The sequence below is a fragment of the Mastomys coucha genome, unplaced genomic scaffold (genome assembly GCF_008632895.1).
Source record: "Mastomys coucha isolate ucsf_1 unplaced genomic scaffold, UCSF_Mcou_1 pScaffold15, whole genome shotgun sequence".
Classification (NCBI taxonomy): Eukaryota; Metazoa; Chordata; class Mammalia; order Rodentia; family Muridae; genus Mastomys; species Mastomys coucha.
In genome coordinates, this window is record NW_022196897.1 from 149,795,761 (window position 1) to 149,805,269 (window position 9,509).

The following is a 9,509-nucleotide window of genomic DNA, read 5'->3' on the forward strand; positions in this document are numbered from 1 at the left end:
CAAAGACTGACTACACACTGACCTGACTCATTTAGACACATTCTAGACTTTCCCCAGCATGCCTTGAAAAAAAAATCCTTGTGCAAATTTCCAAAGCCCTATCATGTGCCACCATAAACCCTCAGCTCACCAGCAGCTACACACTTGGTACCATCTTCCTGCCATCCCCTCGCTCTGAGACCCCAGCTTACACGGGCATATGTGCTCTATGCCACAAGTGTGCCCTGTAATCACCACATTCCAGACTTTCCGTGAGTGTACGTCATTTCCACTAGCTCCTCCCCAGCTCAACCTTCTGCCAACTGGTAAACCATCCAAGTATACAGCTGTCCCTGGGGACCTGTCACCACAGCACCTGGGACCGCAGGGCCAGGAACAGATATTTGAATTCCTGCCTGGCCTGCAGAACATGTGGAAGGAAAGCCACAGAGGGACCCAACCTGTTTCTCCTATCACAGCAGAGGCAGGGTTGTGGGAGGCATCCATTTTGGAGATGCAGCCTCCAGTTGAGGGGTGGGAGCCCATGCCCCTCTCTGTGATCCACATGACACTGCTAACGATGCAGAAAAAGTCAGCACCAAAAGGGCCAAACAGATTGCTCTGTGTGCAACAGGAGATTCTGAAAACAAATCAACAATCTAGAGACCAAAAGAATTCATCAAAACAAGACCAAATTAATAGCAGACACACATGTCCAAACAGACTGACTGGAGGTACAATGTAGAGACAGGGCTGGAATGTGTGTCTCAGGGGCAGAGAACTTACCAACGTCCCTGGGTTCCATCCCCAGCACCGCCCCAGCCAGGTAAAATAAAATATATGGCAAAATGGTGGCAATACCTGGACCTAGAGGGTAAGTAGTTTAAGGTCACTGTGAACCAGTGATGTAGTTGTGCATCTGAAAACCTAAAACCCGGGCAAACAAGCAATTTTTTGGGAGGCATAAGGAACCTAAAGAGAGGATGATGACTCTGTGAGTACTGGATGCAAGCTTGAGGCCCTGAATTTGAATTCTCAAACCTCACATAAAAATGCTGAATCTGTCAGTACTCACCTGTAATGCTAGAACTGGAAGGCAGAGTCAGGAAGTTCCTGACCTAGTGGAGCATCACAGAGGCTGTGTATCAAAACAAAAGGTGGAGAGCCACAGAGGAGGACACTGAATCTTGACCTGCGGTCTCCTCACCTGTACCCCCCTGGTGTGCGAGTCTGCTCTCTCGAGCACACAGACACACAACCATTGACATGCCAAAAGACTGGCTCAAGGACAAGTGGGAATTGAAGTTGTGGCACCATATTCCCAGATCTGATGTCAGTCAAGACCTTCCGAGCCTCAAATCAGCAGCCCCGGGGGCTCTGATGGCAAAGCCCTGCTGAACTGCAGGGGACAGTTCTTATGTGGTACAGGTTGCAAGGGGGACGGGGAAGGAGAGAGGAACCTGCCAACTGAGCTATTTGATAAATGTCCACTGTTACAAAAGCTAGATAAGGCAACCCATAAAAGAACGTTACAGGCCCATTTCATTTATGAACAGATGGAGACACTAAATAAAATACTGTCTGAATCCAGCAAGGTTAAAATAATCACATTCCCTCACTATCAGGAAGTTTATCCCAGAGAAAACATCAACTACAGAGAACTCGCCAGCATATCTGCCTCAGAGGATCAAGGGGAAAAAATAGCCCGGTGCTCATGACGCCTGGAGCAGACGCGGCTCTTGGACGAGGTCCTCAGTCTTCAGGGAAAGGAAGTGCCTTAGTCTCACAGAGCTTTTCATAACCAAAAGCTGCATCCATGTTCTGAAGGGCCAGGCAAAGGCAAGAAGAGCAGACACGGCTACTGTGGTCTGAGGCCTGGTGCCAGACAGCAGGGCAAGTAAAGATGCCATTCCTGAAGGGGAGAAACAAGGTTAGACAAATCAACAGACAGAATAGTAAATGGGATTCAGCATGGCTTCCAGGTGTGTAGTCACCACCACCACCACCAACAACAACAAAAAATGGCATTTTTATATCAGCAGTAGCTAAGCAGGAATACTCAAACTCATGTAAGCTCCAATAGGAGGGTCTATGGGGCTATATACATATTAAAAACAGTGGTTACATATAATCATACATATATGCACATATCATTGCCCCCTTAATTATGTAAATTAAATCTATGAGGAGCATCCAGGACACATATGTAGCTCTAGGCATCATAAGGGATCCATCCTCTTTTTTGTCTATGAGTCAGGGTCTCTCTATGTAACTCAAGCTAAACTTGAACTTATTTATCCTTCTGCCCCAGCCTTAAAATCATGTGATGACATGGGATGACATGTGAGCTTGCCCTGGCCTGGCTCCAAGCTCCTTTATTAAAGTTTGATTTTTACCTCCCCCTGTACATGAGATTTATTTTCCAGGTACCCCCATGGTACAAGGCCGCTGCAGAACATCATCACTGTCCACCTTTGACCAGAAGCAGAGGGAGAAAGGAGTGTCCACACGACAAAAAGAAAGGCTTTCCCTTAGGGACCGGTCCCAGAATTTGCATCCAATGCTTCTGCATAATTCGAAACAGGATGCTAGCCATATGGCCTTGCCTTGCTGCCAAGCTGAGCGCATCACTGCCTTACACAAACTCAGGTCTTGGAGATGGTTCCAGGAAATAGACAGTTATCGGCATGGGCCTTGTGCAGGTCTGTCTGAGACCCAGAGAGGATGCACAGTTTCTATGTGGCCACAGAGCGGGTGAACAACCAAGACAGGGTGTCCAGCCTGGCTCTGAGTTGACTGCGTACCAGCAGCTGCCCACCTTAGCATGCTAGCCACCAAGCCCAGCTGCTTCTCATTCCACACCTGTCTGATTCGGGTCCTGTGTGTCATTCCTCTGCCCCCACTACCTAACCAAATGACTAAGATCTGCCTTTCCAATCTCACTAGTGTCATGCCTACATCTCAGTAAGCTTTGGAATGACCAAGCTGGGAGCCACAAACTGAAGGCAGTCACACCATTTCTCCCTCAGGCTCCAACTGAGGCGGGTCACATAGACTTATTTTCTAGATAGTTTACACACAGTGGTAGGCATAGCCTGTGTGTGTGACCCAGAGGGAGCATGTAGACTCCATGCTTATTTTCTTTTGAGATAGGGTGTTGCTTTGTAGCCCAGGCTAGCCCCCTGTGTTCTGGGCTCACGGGAGTGTTGCACTCTGACTGGTGGTGGTGCTGGGAGCCACAGCCTTCTCCAAGCACCTCAGCCCTTGTCTTTTTTTTTTTTTCCTCCGCTTCAAGTAGGATCTCTCATAGCCAATCCAGACTCAACACTCTGTGCAGCCGAGGACAACCTTGAACTTATGATATTCCAGCTCCACCTCCCAAGCTCTGGGATTGCAGGCATGTACCACCACAACCAGTTTATTGGGCAATTCTGGGGAACTGAGGGATTTGTGCGTGGCAGGCGCACACTCCACCAACTGAGCTGTAACCCTGGTATGACTGCAGGCGTTTCCTTCCTCACCCAAGTTCCCGAAATAATGACTCTGAGAAGGAATTATTTCTGAATAACTGCCCAGGCCTAAGGCTTTGGCTCGGTCCCACTAGCTCACAAATCAAATAACCCATTTATTCTATTCTACGAGTGCCACGGTTTCAGGTGTCCATCAACGTTCAGGGCAAATCTCTTCCTGCTTGACTTTATCCCAGAACTCCCCTTGCCCCCAGGATGTCCCGCCTTCCATTTCCTGCCTCAGCTCATTGGCCAATCAGTCTTATATTGACAGATGCTTCTACGTAGGACACAGCAGATTATCTCTATATCTTGATCTTTAAATCCCATGTCCTTCTACCCAACATCCATTGATAGGACCTTAGGGACATCCCCTGTACCCAATGGATACAGTTGGTGATGTGAATCCTGTATTTTATTCTCTGCATATTCCTGCCCACTCCAGTGCCCAGGAAGCTACATGCCCACCAGGCACCTTCTGCACTGAGAATGCCTGGTTACTAGGCTAGGTCCCTCCTCTGGAAATCTGATCATGCTGTTCTCTCTGGAACATTCTACTGCAGAGCCTTGTTAGCTTTCAGAAATGGCATCTCTCTCAGAAGTTGTATCCCACCCTTAGTCTGAACAAGGGGGACCTCCTTACTGTTTTCATGGCTGGCCCCATCCCCCAGGTTCTGGTTCCAGGTCTGTGCTATGTCTCCAGCCCTGCCGAGCCCCTTAAAGCTGGTAGAATCCCCCCACAGAGACAATTTGGCAATCAGATCAGCAGAGTCAAGCAAGTGCCAGCACACAGTAGGCTCAGTCTGCTTAGACTTGGCCACATTAGGCCACCTTCAGAGCCAGGAGGGTAAGGAGGCTCTTGGTTGCTAAGAGCAGATAGGCCGCCAGGGAAGCTCTGCTCTGGGTCACACCCACCTCTGGGTGGCTGCCAGTCTCCCTGCCAGAAACCACAGGCTGGGTCTGGGCTGCCCAGGGCTGGAGCTTCAGGGCTCAAGACACCGTGGGTCAGATCTGCAAAGCATTTGACCGACGCCTCTGGTCTCCAGAGGACCTGGGGTGGGACAGGGGCCTTGGCTGCAGCTGCTGTGGCAGTGGCTCGGGGTGGAGGTCTTTCTTGCTGGGAACTGAGGAGCTAAGAGGCTCCTGTCAGTTTGTCCTAAACTCTTGGCACTTGTGGTGGCTTGGGCTTCACACACTGTCAGACTCCTTCTTGGTGGCCTCCACGGCCTCACGTTCAGGTAACTGGGTTTATTCCTGGGACTATGGGGAGAGGCGTAAGGACTACAAATGTGTGTGTGTGTGTGTGTATGTTTGTGTGTGCGCATGTTTCTGTCTGTCTGTCTTTTTCTCTCTATCTGTCTGCACCTAGAAGGAACCCCATTACCTCTAGAACATAAAAAAAGACTCAGGTTTTGCCTCCCAGGTGTGAAGCTGGCTCCACAAGGGACACGGTGACATGAGGGCCAGCCCACCGATCCATCTTCTGGCCATTCCCTTCCTCTGCCTCCTCTCAATGGTAAGGCATCCTGGTCTTGAAAGACAGCAGAATTCTGGGTGGTGGGACAGATATGTGGGCACAACTTAGGACTCTTGGAAAGATCCTATCCTGGATACAGTCTGGTCTCTGTGGCCAGGCTTACTTCTCTCTCTGGGCTTGCACGTTCTGGTGTGTGACCTCAGACAAGTGTCCTTCCATTTCGGAGCTTCAGCCTCGGTTGAATGGGTACAATGTTCATGAGGCCTCTGGGGGGACCACTGAGGAGATCTGCTCCACAAAAGATAGCACAGGTCCTGGACCTAGATGAGTGTCTAAAAGAGGACAGCGGGACCCTTCAGTCTCCTCTTCGAAACTAAATCAGATGTGAGTGCTGCATTGTTCTGAACCAGGACAGAGATGGATGCTGGGGTCTGATTGCAAAGTAGCACATGCTGGCCCTCAAGCAGTCAGTGACCTCTGGCCCTGGTCAGAGAGAGCAGGAGACATCTCTGTGGTAAAAGTCCTTGTCCCTTGATTCACACTGGACATCTTTTAATTGGCTTGTGAGTAGTTCCACCTGCCTCACATTTACAACTGTCTTATAAAAAATTGTCCTGTTTTGGTCAAACGAGACTCAGAGAGGATAAGCGACTTGCCCAAAGCCACACAGCAAAGAAAAAGAACAATAGAAGAGTTTCCTGGTGGAGCCTGGGGCAGATGTAGGTGTGTATGGAAGAAACCCTAGTCTATGTCTCTCCACCCTAGCCTGGGCAATAGCTCACATTAAATGTTGAGCTCCCAGTAACATGGAGTTAGGGCCTGGAGCCAATTGAGTGTGGGTATAAAAGTCTCCCTCCCTGGCCCCAAGAGGTCTCCCTGGACCAACTGGCATCCAGTCTTGGAAGGGGTTGGGCAGAACAGGATGCTGGAGTGTGTGGTTTAGGTGGCCTCTTGGGCCCCAGGAAGGGACAGGAGGGTTCTGGAAGGCTGAAGAAGAGCTGCCCTGGATTGGCCACTGGAGTGACACCTGTGAGGCCATTCTTTCCTGGTCCCAGGAAGTCGATTGACATCTGGCACAGAATAGGGATGGAGTCATGGAGAGGATGTAGAAGCCACATCCTTCCCAGGGGAGGGAAATCTGGGTCTTCCAGGCAGGCTGTGGGCTCCTGGCTCTGGCCTGGAGCAGAAACAGGGAACCTGGACACAGCAAAGCGATGTTGATCCGGGCTGACAGCGACCAGAGTCCCAGTTACATATTCTGGGGAGACCAAGGCAAAGGAGGCAGCTTGAATATGGGGGCGGGATGGTTAGCGATGGTTACCACTTGATTTTGACCTGTTTTGTCATCATTGTTTTGGAGTTTATTCTGAAACAATGTGTCACTCTGTAGCCCAAGCTGGCCTGGAACTCACTAAGTAGCTCGGGCTAACTTCAAAATTCTTCTGCCTCAGTCTCCCAAGTGTTGTTTCATTGTCTTTAAATCAGACACGCCGCCCATACCTCACAGGAAAGGGCTAAACGGGAAGCTTGTCCACACAGCACTCAGCGGAAGGTATCATTAGTGGCTTTCCTGGAGTCAGGGCTTGGATAAGCCAGAAGCTACTGAGAGCCCGCAGCAGGCCTAAGGGCTCAGTAGACGGCTTGTTTTGCGCTTAGCCAGTTCTGTTCAGCCAAGGGAGGCAGACCCTGCTCTGAAAGTCTGCCTCTTTTCCTCTCAAGATGACTGCAAGTGAGTTACTCCAGAATGTATTTTAAGCCATGTTGAGATTGCACAGAAGGCTTGGAGAGGTGACAGTGCATGTTCACGGCAAGCTCCCAGAGGCTGCTGGTCCAGGAACCCCCTGTGACCTGAAATTCTGCCGTGCTCTCTGCCTTAGGTGAGATAAGCAGCAATTCTGGGGCGGCCCCTGCTGGCCAGAGTGAGAACTGCGTGTCCTCTTGGGATTCTGAATCCAGGGGTGGGCAGGATGGGGGCCGCGGTAAACGGACCACAGTTTCCTTGGGCCCATCAATTAGCTTGGGGTCTCTAGTTTTCTTTTCTTAAATCACAAATCCTCCATATAAGGCCTTCTACTCCTGTTAAAGATTGATCGTCCACTGGTGGGATAGGCAGTCTGGAACATCTTGAGTGGTATTAACTCCTTCTTGGGCCCCACCCTCTCGGGAGCTCATGGCTTCTGGTACTTCATTTGTGTATTTCTGTCCTGAGTGGGAGGCACAGTTGTGGCACTGGGGCGAAACCCTGCAATGAATGGATACCAAGCCCCTGGTTCAGTTTTTTGCCTCTTTGAGAAGTGTCCTCCTTGTCAGCTAGGTGGGCATGGCACGGCTCCCAGATCTGATTATGGGCAATCACTCCCCCACCCCCACGCGGAGTCAATTTTCTCATTTGTGCAGGGTGCTGGGGGGGTGGAGTGGTGCGGTATGGGGGTGGAGAGTTGGGGTGGGCTAGGCCAGAGGGGCTGTGGACCTAGATGTTTCTTAGAAGCTTCTAGACAGCTTATTAAATACATCACAGGTCCTACCTCTGTGACTTCTAGTTTTGTGAGTCCCAGAGGAGACCCGGGAATCTGTATTCCCCTTTCCTGGCTAATCTGATTGTGCACGTAAGGCTGGGAAGCATGTTGGGCTGTGTCAAGATTGGGAAATGGCACTTTCTGTTTGACTTCCTCAGCCTGAGGCACACAGCCTTCACTCCTCAGGCTTCATTCCTGAGGTATCATTCCTCAGGCTTTTGCACTTGCCAGCCTTTGAGTGCATAGCAAAGATGGCCACCAGACTTAGCACATTCTGGAAGGTGAGGAGATTGCTTGGTGAGTAAAGTGCTCACAGTGCAAGTCTGAGGACCTGAGATCGAACCACAGCACCCATGTGTTAGCAGCCATGCACAGCACCCATGTGTTAGCAGCCATGCACAGAACCCATGTGTTAGCAGCCATGCACAGTGAGACCCATCTGTACCCCCACCGCCCCGCCCCCAGAGCTGAGCGTGCAGCAATGGACAAATCTTAAGGGTCACTTGGCTGGGCAGCCTACCCAATTGGTGATGATCAGGCTTGGGGAGATATTCTGTCTCAAAAATCAAAGGTAGAGAGTAATAAATTCCCCCATCTGATTTTGATGTCTTCACATCTACACATAAACACCTGCACACTACACAGACTTGTGCGCACCGGAAATAAACAAACAAACAGAAAGGTAACCATATTGATGACCTCTTACTCGTGCTCAGGGGTTAGTGACACCACTTCCTGTCCCCCTTTTACAAACCAGTAGACTCAGGCTTGGAGAGTTCAGGAGCTCTCAGGCCACTCAGTCAATGAGGCAGAGCCTAGGACTGAGACTCTGACCTGGGTCCTTGCTCAAGGTCAGTGCCATGCCGCCTCTCAGGAGCACCGTGGGATAACTCAGGCTGAAGGCCGGTTCTGCCCGACCCGGGGCCAAGCTAAGGATCCCACACTGTCTGGTTTGGCAGAGAAGTGACCAGTTGTGAGAGACTCCATACCTTCCACTATAGTTAAAACCTAGTGAGGTTTCTGTCTCCTCAGGTGTGTGCCCAGCTGTGCCCAACGCCCTGTGCCTGTCCTTGGACACCACCCCAATGCCCACTGGGGGTACCCCTGGTGCTGGATGGCTGTGGCTGCTGTCAAGTGTGTGCACGGAGGCTGGGGGAGTCCTGCGACCACCTGCACGTCTGCGACCCCAGCCAGGGCCTGGTTTGTCAGCCTGGGGCAGGCCCCGGTGGCCATGGGAGCATGTGCCGCTGTAAGCAGGTTTGCCAGAACTGGGGGCGGGGGTAGGGGACAGGGGGTGGGTCAAGGCCATGGGATCCAGACTCAAAGTGGAGCCCGCTCTCGGTATCTCTTTCACTTCACTTTAGGCGCTAGGTTTATTCAACTCAACTGGTGACCCAGGAGCCCAATCCCTGTTTCTTCCCTCGTCCTCTGCTGGGACTGTCTGGTGATTTCCATCCACACACATCCATATCATAGCCAGCTTCCAGAGAAGGGCCAACAGCTCCATGGAGAACAAGGGCAAGGTTGCACGTGGGACATGGTGTGTGCCAAAGCAGTGCTGGGCACTTGTCCTGTTGTACAAGTTCTACAAAAAGGGAAACGGAGGCTCAAGATGTTAGTTAGCTAGCATGTTCTATGTCCTACAGCCTGTTCCATCTCCAAACAGACTTAAGTAAACAGTTCACTTTCTCCATACCTGGGCCAGGAGCCTTAAGCTACTTTGTCATACACACACACACACACACACACACACACACACACACACACACCATGCTGTTTTCTGGTAGCATTGGACATGTGACATTCCTCACCACTCTCTCAGACCTGGATGTCTCACACACACACACACACACACACACACACACACACACATACACACACACACACATACACACACACACCATGCTGTTTTCTGGTAGCATTGGACATGTGACATTCCTCACCACTCTTTTAGGCCTGGGTGTCTCTCTCTCTGTCTCTGTCTCTGTCTCTGTCTCTGTCTCTGTCTCTCTCTCTCTCTCTCTCTCT

The 9,509-nt window shown here is 50.8% G+C and overlaps 1 protein-coding gene across 1 annotated transcript in view; it reads left to right on the plus strand.

Moving 5' to 3' along the window:
- Positions 1-4,627: 4,627 nt before the first annotated feature.
- Ccn5 (cellular communication network factor 5) overlaps positions 4,628-9,509 on the plus strand; it is an 11,355-nt gene continuing 6,473 nt past the window's right edge. The window contains exons 1-3 of the mRNA XM_031373740.1: positions 4,628-4,726; positions 4,912-5,004; positions 8,514-8,730. Coding sequence (XP_031229600.1) covers positions 4,945-5,004; positions 8,514-8,730 — 277 coding nt within the window. The 5' untranslated portion in view covers positions 4,628-4,726; positions 4,912-4,944. The remainder of the gene's footprint in view (positions 4,727-4,911; positions 5,005-8,513; positions 8,731-9,509) is intronic.